At 35.4% G+C, this 14,529-nt stretch overlaps 1 protein-coding gene across 3 annotated transcripts in view; it reads left to right on the forward strand.

Moving 5' to 3' along the window:
- PPA2 (inorganic pyrophosphatase 2) overlaps positions 1 to 14,529 on the forward strand; it is a 106,963-nt gene that overhangs the window by 11,054 nt on the left and 81,380 nt on the right. For 2 of the 3 annotated variants that reach the window (XR_004261731.1, XM_032254873.1), the window contains exons 2-4: positions 6,326 to 6,390; positions 9,094 to 9,138; positions 13,050 to 13,103. Coding sequence is in view for 2 of the 3 variants with exons in the window: in XM_032254873.1 (XP_032110764.1) it covers positions 6,326 to 6,390; positions 9,094 to 9,138; positions 13,050 to 13,103 (164 nt within the window). In the remaining variant the exon portion in view is untranslated. The remainder of the gene's footprint in view (positions 1 to 6,325; positions 6,391 to 9,093; positions 9,139 to 13,049; positions 13,104 to 14,529) is intronic. The other variant, XM_032254874.1, reaches the window with a different exon arrangement.

A 14,529-nucleotide genomic window follows, 5' to 3' on the forward strand; every position in this document is an offset into this window, starting at 1 on the left:
GTGTGTGTGTGTGTGTGTGTGTGTGTGTGTGTGTGTGTGTGTGTGTGATCTGACATCTTAATAAGTTTACTGGGCTTGTCCACAGTTAACAAGAGCATTGGATCTTTAGGGAAATTTAACACCAAACCAGTGTCCTAGACTTATTAACTCTCAGTGACAAAGGCAGCCTAGCTTTTCTGTCAAGTTTCTTTTCCCCCATGATAACAAACTTCTCTTGTTTGTGTTACTTCCTGGATTCTTAGAGCTGAAATTATTGTTAATTTCCATCACAATGACAGGTCCCAAATGAACAATCGAAGTAATCTGTTAAAGGGATTGTATTTTTTTCTTTTCAGAATTCTACCTTTTTTACTCTGGTGACTCGAAGAGAGGACAATCACAGATTGATGATTGTTCTTGGAACAAGGGCTTCCATTTATACATAATAGTTGTCCCTCTATTTGCAGGGGATTGGTTCTAGAACATCCATGGATACCAAAATTTGCAGATGTTCCAGTTCCTGATATAGAAATGATGTTGTATTTACATATGACCTATGCACTCCTGTTTTTTTTTTTTTCCCTGATGGATGAAGGAGGGCGGAAAGAAGCCAAAAGAAGCCCTCCTCTCTACTTTAAATCCTCTTTGGATTACTTACAATATCTGATACCTTGTAATGCTATGTAAATAGTTGTTATATTGTATTGTTTTATTTGTATTATGTTTATTATTTAAAGAAAAATTCAGAATATTTTTTATCTGTGATTGTTTGAATCTGCAGATGCAGAAGGCTGTGTATGTCTTTCTTAACATCCTTCTAGTTGTCTTTCAGCTCCATATTTATTTTTAAAATTACATACAGTAAATTTTACTTTTTTTGTGAACACTTCTGAGTTTTCACAGAAGCATAGATTTGTGTAAAGAGCATCACAGTCAAAGTACAGAGTAGGTCTGTCCCTCCAGAAAAAAATTTTTGTGGCCTCCTTTAGAGTCAGCCTACTTTTTACCCTCAGACCCTGGCAACCAACCACTGATCTGCTCTTTATCTTATAGTTTTGCCTTTTCCAGAATGTCATGTAAGTGGAATTGAGTTGAGCTTCTTTCACTTGATATAATGTATTTAGATGCATCCATTTTATTGTGTGTATCAATAGTGCATTCGTTTTTGTGGAGTAATTAATAAACCATTAATTAAAAGATATTATATGAATGTAACATAGTTTTTGTCCATTTACTAGTTGTACATTGGGTTGTTTACAGTTTTTGGTGATTTTGAATAAAGTGGTTACAGAGAGCAGTTTCAACAGAAAGCCGAGGTATGGTTGAGGTATGCAGTTTTATGGGGCTTTTACCATGTCACACTATAAACATTTACAGATTTTTGGGTGAACATGTTTTTATTTCTCAGTTGAATACTTAAGTGGGATTTCTGGGTTACAGGCTAATTATATCTTTACACGAAACTACCAAACTGTTTTCCAAAGCAAGTGCACCATTTTCAGTCCCCATCACCATATTTTATTTTAATGAAAAATATGTAAATATGGCCCACTTTGGTATCTATTATGTTTAAAAAAATAAACATGTAAAAATTGGTAATTTTGTTTTTTGTGTTCTTGTGTTGATCATAGATAACTTTGAAAATCAGGCAGAAAAGTCTGATGTAATATATCAAAGAGAACTTTTTTTTTTTTTAAGGTGCATCCTTTTAACTGATGAAAAGAGATTTATAGGTTATAGCCAGAATTGTATGTGCTTCGCCATTTGTGTGCTCTTTCTCATTTTTATCCCTGCTTTGTGCACACGTTCTTCAGGAATTACCTTGTTGCTAAGGTGGGGAAATAAAAATTATGTTAACAGTTTAAAGGGAAAAATAAAGTGGCCGACTTTGGTATCTATTACATTTAGAAAAGTAATAGAAATATTTATCTAACACATACTTGCTCAGCAAATATATATTGGATGCTTATTAAGTGCCAGGTACTTTTCTACATGTTGGAGATCCAGTAGAAAGCACAAACAAAAATGAACAACTACCAAAACTGCAGCACTTAATTCTAGTGATAAGTGCTAAGGTAAAGCATACAGCATGGTAGGGGGAAATAAAATATTGGTGGGAATTAACAACTTCATTGTTAAAGTTATCTGCCTCTATTTTTATTGGACAAATGCCAAGGCTTATTTTGTTGTTGTTGTTGTTTAATAAACTTTTCATTTTGAAATAATTTTAGATTGACTTAAGCTGCAAAGTTAGTGCCAGATTCCAGCATACCCCTCACCCAGTTTTTCCCTAATAGTATCATCTTAACATCATTTACCATTGCCACTGTAAATTTAGTTTACATTGCCATTGTAAACTAAGAGACTGACATTGGCACATGCCCTTAACTAAACTTTTAGCTAAACTAGATTGTATTTGGATTTCACTAGTTTTTCCACTAATGTCATTTTTCTGTTCCAGGATCTGGTTCAGCATACCAGACTGCATTTAGTCATCATGTTTCCTTAGTGTCTTCCAATCTGTTACAGTTTCTCAATCTTGGATTTGTTTCTTCTCTCTCATTTATTTATTTTATCATTTGTTTGTATTCGTGTGGATTCATGTATATTTATTTTATATTTTGTTGCTCAAATTGTTCCAGCTTTGGTCTTTGGAAGCTTTTTCAGATTGGTTCACATTTCCCTTTACCATACCGCCAATCTTTTGATTTTTGAGCACTTGGTTGCCTTCTGACCCAACAAGATGTTCCTAGCTCTTGTGTATTCTTTGCTCCTGCATTAAAATCAGGCCTTTTTCAAGGAGACCTAGTTCCTATTATTGGAGAATGGCATTTCAAAACCAAAATATGGGCCAGGTGCGGTGGCTCACACCTGTAATCCCAACACTTTGGGAGGCCCAAGGTGGGTGGATTGCTTGAGCTCAAGACTTTGAGACAAGCCTGGATAACGTAGCAAGACCCTGTCTGTACAAAATATTTAAAACCTAGCTGGATGTGGTGGTGCATGCCTGTAGTCCCAGCTACTCAGGAGGCTTGAGGTGGGAGACTAGCTTGAGACCAGGAGATTCAGGCTGCAGTGAGCCATGGTCATGCCACTGCACTCCAGATCTTGCCTCAAAAAAAAAAGGAAAGAAAAAAACCAAGATGTCCTTGCCTGTGTGCTCATTGCTATTGGGATGTAGCCAGTCTTTGTTTTATTTTATTAAAATGTTCTTGAAATCTGAATTTGAAAATTATGCCAAAGAGGTAGCAGGCCGGAAGTAGAACACCCTGATTTAGGAAATTACAAAGTGAAAAATTTTTAGGGCTCTATTAATATTAAGCTTAGCTTTTAGAAACAGATGTATTCCAGTAAAAGTACATTGTATTTATTTAAAAGGGATTGCGTTTATATAAATAATACATACTTTTGAAAGTATTTAAAATACTCATTAAGATAGGATAGTTTCTGTTATTGAAGTTTGTTTTTGTTCTAAGCTTACTTTAGTGTTAACATCCTTACCACATTGAATGGAAACAATGTTTCTTTTCTTTTAATTGAATAGGACCTTTGGACGTTTTTTCCTATGGATAGTAGATGGAAATTGGGAATACTATTATTAGGTTTTCCCAAGGGAAATTGAAATCAGTTTTAATATAATTCACTTAATGAATGTTTTTCTTTTCTTTTTTGTTTTTTAAAGAAAGAAAAAGAATTAAAAAAAAAAAAAAGAAAAAGAATAAAGGAAAGGAAGAAAGAGGAAGAGGAAGAGGCGGGAGAGAGAACAGGGGTGTTGCTTTATTGCCCGGGCTAGAATGCAGTCTAAAACTGGGTATGCCTGTAATTGTGTTTAATAATAGAGACATAAAAAAATAAAATAAAATAAAATAAAAAAATAAATAAAATAAAAAAAAATAAAAAATAATGAGGGAATAAAATAATTAACAAGCAGCCAACCAATATTTCATTTAAACCTGTAAATACGTGTGATGTAGTACTGATAAGAGTGTATATTTTGTGTATTTAAAGTGGAGAGTTCTATGAATGTTAATTAAGTCTACTTGTTCCAGATCTGAGTTCAAGTCCTAGATATCGATGTTAACATTCTGTCTCATTGATCTATCTAATATTGATGTTGAAGTCTCCCGCTATTATTGTGTGGGGGTCCAAGTCTCTTTGTAAGTCTTATATATCTGGGTATTCCTGTATTGGGTGCATATACATTTAGGATCTTTAGCTTTTCTTGTTACATTGATCCTTTTATCTTTATGTAATATCCTTCTTTGCTTCTTTTGATCTTTGTTGCTTTGAAATCTATTTTATCAGCAAAAATTGCAACTCCTGCTTTCTATTTATTTATTTTAGCTCTCCATTTGGTTGGTAAATTTTTCACCATCCCTTTGTTTTGAGTCTTTATGTATCCTTATATGTGAGATGGATCTGGATGTAGCATACCAATGGGTCTTGGTTTTTTTTGCCTGTCTGTGTCTTTGGATTGGGGGATTTAGTCGATTTAAATTTAAAATTAATAACAATATATGTGTGTTTAATACTGTCATTTAATGTTAGCTGGCTGTTTTACCCATTAGTTGATGCAATTTCTTAATTATGTTGATGTTCTTTATTTTTTGGTATTTTTTAGAAAGGCTGATACTGGTTGTTCCTTTCTATTTGTAGTGGTTCTTTCAGAAGCTCTTGTAAAGCAGGGCTGGTGGTGATGAAATCTCTGAGTGCCTGCTTGTTCACAAAATATTTTATTTTTCCTTCGCTTATGAAGCTTAGTTTGGCTGGTTGTAAAATTCTGGGTTGAAAGTTCTTTTCTTTAAGGATGTTGAATATTGGCCCCCACTCTCTTCTGGCTTGTAGGGTTTCTGCTGAGAGATCTGCTGTGAGTCTGATGGGCTTCCCTTTATGGGTGACCTGACCTTTCTCTCTGGCTGCCCTCAGTATTTTCTCTTTCATTTCAACCCTGGTGAATCTGGCGATTATGTGCCTTGAGGTTGGTCTTCTTGAGGAATATTTTTGTGGTGTTCTCTGTATTTCCTGGAGTTGAATATTGTCCTGCCTTGCTAGGTTGGGAAAGTTTTCCTGAATAATATCCTGAAGCATATTTTCCAGCTTGGATTGATTCTCTTCGTCACATTCAGGTACACCTATCAAACGTAGATTAGGTCTTTTCACATAGTCCCATATTTCTTGGAGACTTTGCTCGTTCTTTTTTATCCTTTTTTCTCTAATCTTGTCTTTTTGTTTTATTTCATGAAGTTGGTCTTCGACCTCTGATATCTTTTCTTCTGCTTGATCAATTCGGCTGTTAAAACTTGTGCATAGTTCGCGAAGTTCTCGTGTTGTATTTTTCAGCTCCATTAATTCACTTATATTCCTCTCTAAATTGTGTGTTATTGTTAACATTTCTTCAAACCTTTTTTCAAAGTTCTTGGTTTCTTTGCATTGGGTTAAAACAAGTTCTTTTAATTCCCAGAAGTTTCTTATCATCCACTTTTTAAAGACAGCTACTGCTAATGGAACACAGTCTTTCTCCATCAGGCCTAGTTCTGTTTCCAATGAGGAACTGTGATCCCCTGTAGAGGGAGAGGCATTCTGATTTTGGGTATTCTCAGCCTTTTTAGGCTGGTTTCTTCCCTTCATTATAAATTTATCGATCTGTGGTCTTTATAATTACCGTCTTTATAGTTGGGTTTCTGAATGGATGTCCAACTTGTTGATTCCCGGCGCTAGAATCTGAGCAACCCACTGCTCCGGCCAAAACAGCGGCTTTAAGATTGATGGTGCTTTTCTGACTCTGCACCAAGAACCGCCACACCAAGGCAGCGGCAAAACCGCCTCACTGGCCTCAAGAGTCACGCTGGTGACACGTGGGGCTCCTCCGCTGGGAATCTCCTGGTGTGTGAGCAACAAAAATTGATCTGAAAGTGTGGTGTCCTCTCGTTCTCTGCTCTTTCAGTGGGAGCTGCAATCCCGAGCTGCTAGTGATCAGCCATCTTGGATCTCTCTCTCGATGAGTCTGTTTTTCAAAAGTGAGGTTCTTTTTATTTTATTTTATTTTATTTTGTAAATTTTGGGTTTTAGTGTATCGTATGTATTTTCTGCTTTGGATATGTTAAGCCACAGGGATAAGTAAATGATTTCAGCAACCCAAATACGGTTTAGTTGGTATATATTTCTTCTTGGTCCTTAGATTGTGGCAGGTTTTAAAAGTTGAATCAACTTTAAGTTGGGAGTTAAAGTTAGCTTTGAAAAAAGCAGGTAAGTTTAAAAGTTGATAAAGATATTATTGCTGTAAAGAACAACGTGTCTGTTGCTTTAATTCTGTTTGTTTTGTTTTTTTTTTTTTTTTTCTTTGCAGAGAATGAAACTGGTCACTACATTTCCCCTTTTCATGATATTCCTCTGAAGGTGAACTCCAAAGAGGTATTGTTTTTACTTGTTTTGGGAATGAAAATGTGTACTTTTAGTATCACCATAAGATGTTTTTTGGAAGCACCTTGAAAGGAAAAAATGTTGGAAGTCAGGAGGACAAACAGGAGTTATTATAACAGGGTCGTAAGCCTCATATATGAATTAAAATTTGTATGAGAATAGGATTCTTCCATGAGGAATTGGTAGGAAGGGATGTTACTGGTCCATAAAACTTAGAATTTGGTAGGAAATAAAGATTTAAGAGTAGTAATTTAGAAAGTTAACAAGAGGTTTATTTACAATAATAATTAGCTAACATTTGTGGATTATTTTTTATTTGCTAGCCACTATGTGAACATAATTTTACTTAATTGTTACGAATTGCTTTTACCTTCTCCAAGGACACTGAGGCTCAAGGCATTTTCATTGACTTGTCTAAGATCTGGTAAGTGCCAGAGCCAGTTTTTAAATTAGTATTTCTGACCACAAAACTCATGGTCTTTAACCACTCTGTGAAACAGGTGCTAGATAAATAAAGCAGGGGTAAAAATGATGGTGTCTGAATAGCTCTTCTCTGAGAACTGAAAATCACTTGACAGTTGTCAGGGTGTGAAAGGTCCCAGGAGAACTGATGCTATCAAATCAAAATCATTGATTTGGGCCTCGAAATCATTGGGGTATTTTAAGCTCTCTCCTGATTAGTTGGTAAGATGGCATATCTGGTAGTGGATATTCATGATCATCATTAAGTTGTAAGTTATTTCCTTAAAATCCAAGTGATGAATTACCAATTTTTTTAAGGGGAGACAGCTATTAAGTAAATAACCGGGACCACATTCCCAGTTGAAATTATATGGAACTGGTTAATGGGGTTGGGTGTTGTGGGATGTGAGGAGATCAATGTAGGGGCCGAGGCAAGTGAAGAAGTGAGGAGGCTGCTTCAGATGCAAGGGTCGTTTGACCCTGGTGTTACCTCAGAGGCTGAATATCATGCATCATAGTGAGGTTATGGGATGTGAAGGAGGATTCATGCTGCTTCCCAGCTCTTCAGAATAAGGAACTGCTAGTAGAATAATATGAAGGATTTATTAAGTGCTTGTGGTGCTTAGCCAGGCACTGTGTTCCCTGCTTGACATGCTTATCTCAATTCTTCTGGCACTACTACTATTACCCTTATTTTGTTAACAAGGCTAAGAACCTTGCCCATCATCACAAATCTAGTGTGTTTTGGAGGTGGTATTGGATTTAGGTGCTCTAACTCCAGAGTGTGTACTCCTCACTTCTCTTGTGTAATGCCTTCTGCTCATTACTTTTTAAGTGTGCAACTCCAGGACAATAGAAGGAAACCAGAGGCAAAAAGAACTCTGTGTTACTGTGTGTATCCATGTGAGTGTGTGAGAGTGTGTGTGCATATGTGTCCCTGTGTTTTGTTTTGGCTACTGAACTTTTAAACCTAAGAATCTCATGTCTCCCAACACCTTTCTTTGCTTTTGGCCAAAAGTGCATGCATTCACTTATTCATTAATTTATTCATTCAGTCAATAGTCATTGAGTGCCTATTACGAGCCTGGCACTGTTCTAGGCACTGTGGGTGTAGTAAGATAGATGTAGTTTTCACTCTACGTCTATCTTAATGGAGTTGGAGGAGATAATCATAAAACAAGTCAGTGAGATAATGTTAAGTGATATACGAATACAACAGGGAGATGTAAGATAAAATGTGACTGGTGGGTAGTGTTGTCAGGGATATGCTGTAACAAAATCTGTACACCTCATCACAACAACAATAATAATAAAACTGTATTTTTTTGAGAATCGTGTAGTAGAGGTGGAGGTGGAAAAGGGAGTAAGCTAGAAACATGTCAGTGAGAGTAACATTTTGTCTAAGGAGGATGGGTTTTGGGGAATATGAAATTTGGGATTAGGCAAAATTGACAACAGGGCTGGCAAATACAATAGGATATGCCAGTGAATTCTGGAGATAGAGAAATAGATACCCATGGTGGTTGTGTAAACAGGTTTCTCTAGATCTCAGTCAGTAGTGATTAAAACTCCTGCTTTGTGCTTTGGGATGTGGTGTATTAAGAACAAAAGTAATGTTTCAGGGCTGATTTAGAATAATTATTTTTCTGTTTGTTTTGTTTTCTTCATTAGTAGTTATTTTGGTGTGTGAACGCTACACATACTGGTTGAGCACTTGTGAATGGCATAATTTTTCTCCTCAACCCACCGTGAAGTCAGTTTTAATTTAATAGTGCTTGGTGTAATGGGAAAAGAGAAAAAGAGAAAAAAGTGCTCCGTGGAGGCATAGTAATCACACCTTGGTAGAATTCACAGGCAGGAGGTGCAGCTGAGTACTTTCACGGCTTGTTAGTCATGCTCCCCAGGGCTTCATTTCAATAATGAAATGACTGTTTTAAGCGTAGTCACTGGAAACTACCAGTCTTTCTTTAAAGACTTATTTTATAAAAACTGAGTAAATATAGTTGAAAGAGATTTAGCTTTTCTGATCATTTATTTTAGGAAACACTTCGATGCTCTATTCTGGGGATGCAAATGGTCAGGGAAAAACAAAGTGGGCATTTGGTAGGTTCTCTGTTGACTCAGATTTTTGGACAAATCCTTGTATAGAATGTCATATTTTTATTGCTAAGCAGTGCCACTGTATTCTTTCATGAAATATTGCAATCATAAACACCATCTTGTCTTTTATAGGAAAATGGCGTTCCTACAAAGAAAGCACAAACTGATGAAAATGAGGTATATCCAAAGGTTTTCATTTTTCTGAATCACTTTTATTGTCTGTTAAAGACCTTGCTGATAGTTTGCATTTGTAAAGTGATACTAGGGTTTTTACCCCTGCAAGACTTTCATATGCATTCTGATGTTTTTCTTTGGGGCAGCTAGGGCAGCTATTGCCATTTAATTTTTTTTTAATTGTGGTAAAATATTCATAACATTCATTTTAGCTTTTTAAAAGTACAGTTCAGTGGCATTAAGTTCTTTCACATTGTTGTGGAATCCTCATCACCATCCATCTCCAGAACTTTTTCATCATCCCAAACTGAAACTCAACAACTCCTCATTTCCCCCCTTCCCCAAGGCTCTGGTAACCACTATTCTACTTTCTGTCTCTATGAACTTGACTGTTCTAGTTATTTCATGATCGCTTTATTTTACAACTTGAAAACCTGAGAGAATTAGCACAGGAACCTAGATTTTAGTAGTAATTTAATGATCATGGGAGATGATCTAAAGTAAATGTACTTCATTATAAATGAAGTATTTCACTTTAAGTTATTATAAGAGAGAAGATGATTTGAGAGGCTCTTTTAGAATCCAAGAACAATAATCTCTTCAGAGTAGAGAAGAAAAACACTTATACCAACTATATGCTAAAATAAATGTAGTCTAAATATAAAATGAATATATACTCTAAATGTATCTAAATAAATATATGTGGCTGTGAAACCTTTAATAGTTCTTGACTTAGGACTAGAACATTTGATTGATGTCTGTCATTCCATCTCCTCCTACAAGTGTCCTTTCATCCTTCTGATTCTGATGCCAGGCAGCTTTTCCTGCTGCCTTCCTGTCTTCTTTTACCTTTCCAGCTTCATTTCCATTTATTCTCTACCCAACTGAAACTTACAGCTCCAGCGTTTGAATCTACTTCCAAACATACCTGTGTGGGCTTTTAAATTCCTACAACATTTGCCTGCTATTCATCTTCTATTTTTCTAAACTGGTGTTTGTCAAAATGGTTCTTGAACCATCTACCCTGGAACCACTTAGAGTGCTTGTTAAAAATTAATATTCTGTGCCCCATCTCATATTTACTAAATCAGATTCTCTGCTTCATAGGGCCTGGTTATTCTAGGTATTTAACAAGTATTCTAGCTACATCCTAAACATGAATTTTGGGAACCACTGCATTGAGTGAACAAGGGTTTATAGAGATCCCCTGGGACTTAGTGTATTAACCTCAAACAGTTATTTCGGGTTAATGAAATACATTAGTGGGAATAACATATTCTGAGCCCAGGGCTGGGCGCCTTGGTTCATGCCTGTAATTCCAGCACTTTGGGAGGCCGAGGTGGGCAGATCATGAGGTCAAGAGATCGAGACCATCCTGCCAACATGGTAAAGCCCTATCTCTACTAAAAAAAAAAATCCAAAAATTAGCCGGATGTGGTGGCACACACCCTGTCGTCCCAGCTACTCGGGAGGCTGAGGCATTAGAATTGCTTGAACCTGGGAGGCAGAGGTTGCAGTGAGCAGAGATCACATTATTGCACTCTAGCCCAGGAGACAAGAGCGAGGCTCTGTCTCAAACAAAAAAAGAATACAGTTTTTATGTTAGAGACTGTCTGATTTGAGTTTATTTGAAATTTTCAGGATTAGAGAAGAAAGGAATGATTTCTTCCTGTCTTTTCCCCATGTATATAAAATATACTGAAAGCTTTTTCATATGTGTTATTAGTTTTTCTGTTTTGATTTCTGCAACAAAAATGCAAGGAAAAATTGGAGAGAAAGAAAAAGACCAAAGTAGTTAAGTTATTGCTACATACACAACTTTCTGATTTGACTTGTGCTTCTTTTATCTTTTTTATTTTCATATAAATTTTGGCAGACCATTGTTGGTTTATAATTAACGTTAATCTATCGAAAACCAGGCTAACATTGGCTTTAAAAAATTACAGGACAAAGGTTGGAAATAAGCTGTTAGTGATTAGGAACAAATGAAGAGGGAGAGTGTGCTTTGCAGGCTTAAAATTCAAACCTTTTTTATTGTTCATTTGGCCTAAGATAAGTGTCTGTGAATGGTTTTGGTAGGTGTCATTGTGTAAAAACGATTGTCACCAGTTTGGTATTTTTGGTCACCTCTGAGTATTCATCTGTAGGCATTTATTCTCTTATAGCCAGGCTTTAGGGATGAATAAATTATGTGAACATCTGCCATTTACTTCGGTATTTCTTTTTAACAGCTACTTTAGACGTATTTAAACAGGTGCAGGGGTACCTCATGAAAGAGCATCGAAAATGAAATACAACAGCAGGACTGTGTGTAAGGTTGCTGAGATAGGTATGGGACATACTTCTAAGGAGCAGTTATTGAGAATTCATTCTCAGCTTTGTTGTTTATCTCATTATGGGCTTGCAGTTTTGCTATTTGTTACCTTTAGTCTTATGTAGAAAAACTTAATATAAATCATCATTTTTATGGCTCAGCATATATCTACATTTCATTGTGTAAATAGCATTCTTTGAAATAAGAGCATTCTATGTTACACTAGAAAACCTCTGTGATACTGTTGAGCAATGCTTTAGTCCAGCTCTGCCTGCATATTAAAATTGTTTGCAAAGCCTATAAAAATAAGCAGTTGCCCTTGCTCCACCCAGAGCAATTTAATTCAGGTAGATGAGAGATGGGGCTCTGGGAATCTTTTTTTTTTTTTAATTGGTTGAAGCTGGTTAGGTGGTATTAATGTGTGGCATGATTGAAAATAAGTATGTTAAATTACTGCTTCTCAAATGATTTGGTATGAAGGACTAGTTTTTTGGCTGATTTATTTCTAATTGGTTATGAACTGATACTTTAAAAAATATAATCAAGATGAATTATTAGAAAAGTGTAATTCAGTTTCCAACTTTTGATTATTAGATTCCACAGGTATAAAAATTGCTCTTTAAATTGCTACAAATGTTTCTAAATGAGCCAGTAACAATCAGTTTGCAGACTGGCCCTGGTCCTTGGCTACACTTGGAGTACAGTGTTTTAAGCCACGGTTGTTTCCCTGATAAATTGTTAGTTATTGATGTATTGATGTCAAAATGGTGTGCAAATCACTTTAACCTTAAGACTTTCTCTTTGGAAGGCAAACTGTAGGAAATTATTTTTACTCATCATTGACCTAGGGTCTCCTTAGGTGTAAGCATTCTACAAAGTTCAGAAATTAAAACAAAACAACAACAACAACAACAACAACAAAATACAAAAAACAGTGAAGCCATAGGCAGTTTATAACTTTAGGGAATCTGAACTCACTAGATATGCAAGCTAAGTCTAGAATATTTAGTGTAGCTCTTTGTGAACTCTATAATAGCCTGTCCTTATGTCTTTAGTTTTACACTGTGATTGTAACTTGGATTTAATTATTGTTTTATCATTTTAAAATATATTTTATTTCATAATTTTCTGTATATTTTCATTGATCTTCCTAACAACCTTGTGTGATGAGTGGAATAGAGATTATCACACTTACTTTACAGATTGGAAAAGTGAGACTGAATCCTTACATGAGGGACTAGTTCTCTACTTCTATTTTAGTTGGAAAATAAAAATTGAAACACATTTCTTGACTCCATTCTAGTTTTGTCCCTACACATCAAAGGTGTTCTCAGACTTGCAACTGCTGACACTGTGTATTAGTGCTCAAGTGATATGGTAGCCTAAATTTGGCTGTGTTTTAAACAACTCTAATTTTTAGAAAAAATTTAAGGCGTAGGTAGAGGTAGGATGCAGACTCTAAACATTGTGTGTGTGTGTGTGTGTGTGTGTGTGTGTGTGTGTGTGTGTGTGTAAAACATCTAAAGCGTTTGTGTAAAGGATATAATGAACAAAAGGTAAAAATTTTAATGTTCTTTCTTTATTTTGTTTTTAACTGCAGAATCTATTTAATATGATTGTAGAAATACCTCGGTGGACAAATGCTAAAATGGAGGTACCCAATATATTTTATTAATATAAAACCGAAATGATTATAATGATATAAAACTTTGTTGCAAGTTGTTTGGCATAATGTTTTGAATTTGGGATAGTTGAGAAAAATACTCAAAGGCAAGTATATACATTATGGTTTTATAGAGAGTGTTTCACATTTGCCCCTCAGTTTGTTATACATGTATTAATTTTCCTTTTTTTCCCCTTTGAAAATGGCAAATACTTTCAAAGCTTATTTATGTAGATTCTGAGATATATTAGGTTCATAGATGTAACTGAAACATTTATTTGGGGCTGATGGCAATTTTAATTTCTTAGGACTCACTTCTCCTTTAGATTTTACTCTTCCAGGAAGAAGTCATTTCCTGGTTAATTTATGACTATCACAGAGCATCTGCTGTTTTCCTGGCTAGCTTTTTTTCCCTTTTTTAAAATTTTTCTAGGAATTGAACCTATTAATAACTTCCCTTTTGCTTTTCAGAATTTTATTGTTCTTTCTTCAGTTAGGTAAGCTTCCTTATAGTTCTAGGTGAAATTTAATTTATGTTACTTTGTTTAGTTTTATAATCCTTCTATAACTTTGGGTGTGATAACAAATATTTTAAGTAATTAAATTAGGTATTATTATATAGGTGTATATTTTTCAGAATTTATATTTGGAAGAGAATTATCAGTACTGTCACCAGGTCCTGGAAGTATTTTTGGTTAACACTTTAATAGGAAAACATAAAGATATTAGATTCTTCTTTTTGTGTTGTTTCATGTGTAGTGTTTCATCATTGTTGCTACTCTCTACCTCATTTAGGTCTAGGATCCAAGATCTGTGAGAATCTACCTAACTTAAGCAGTGTTTCTTCATTCAAGATGGCTTGTTATTTTTTTTTTTTTTCCGTTTGTTTCCTATATAGCATAGTTTTTAAAAATAGCAATGTGAATATACTTGATAGAAAACTAACTGAGTCTGGGCACAGTGGCTCATGCCTGTAATCCCAGACCTTTGGGAGGCCAAGGTGGGCAGATCACTTGAGGCCAGGAGTTTGAGACCAGCCTGGCTAACATGGCAAAACCCCGTGTCTACTAAATATACAAAAATTAGCTGGGCACAGATTTTTGTGTGGTGGTGGATGTCTGTAATCCCAGCTACTCAGGAGACTGAGGCATGAGATTTGCTTGAACCCGGGAGGGGGAGGTTGCACTGAGCTGAGATTGTGCTACTGCACTCCAGCCTGGATGACAGAGTGAAACTCTATCTCAAAAAAAAAAAAAAAAAAAAAAAAGAAAGAAAGAAAGAAAACTTAACTCTGAGATAAAATCAGTTGGTGAGAATCCCTTTTTTTGATGATTTTTAAACTTTATTGTAAATTGACAATTTATAATCATAAGTTTTTATAGGGTACAAAGTGACATTATGACTTACGAATACAGTA

The sequence above is a fragment of the Sapajus apella genome, unplaced genomic scaffold, assembly GCF_009761245.1.
Source record: "Sapajus apella isolate SASKATOON/1434 unplaced genomic scaffold, GSC_monkey_1.0 scaffold87, whole genome shotgun sequence".
Classification (NCBI taxonomy): domain Eukaryota; kingdom Metazoa; phylum Chordata; class Mammalia; order Primates; family Cebidae; genus Sapajus; species Sapajus apella.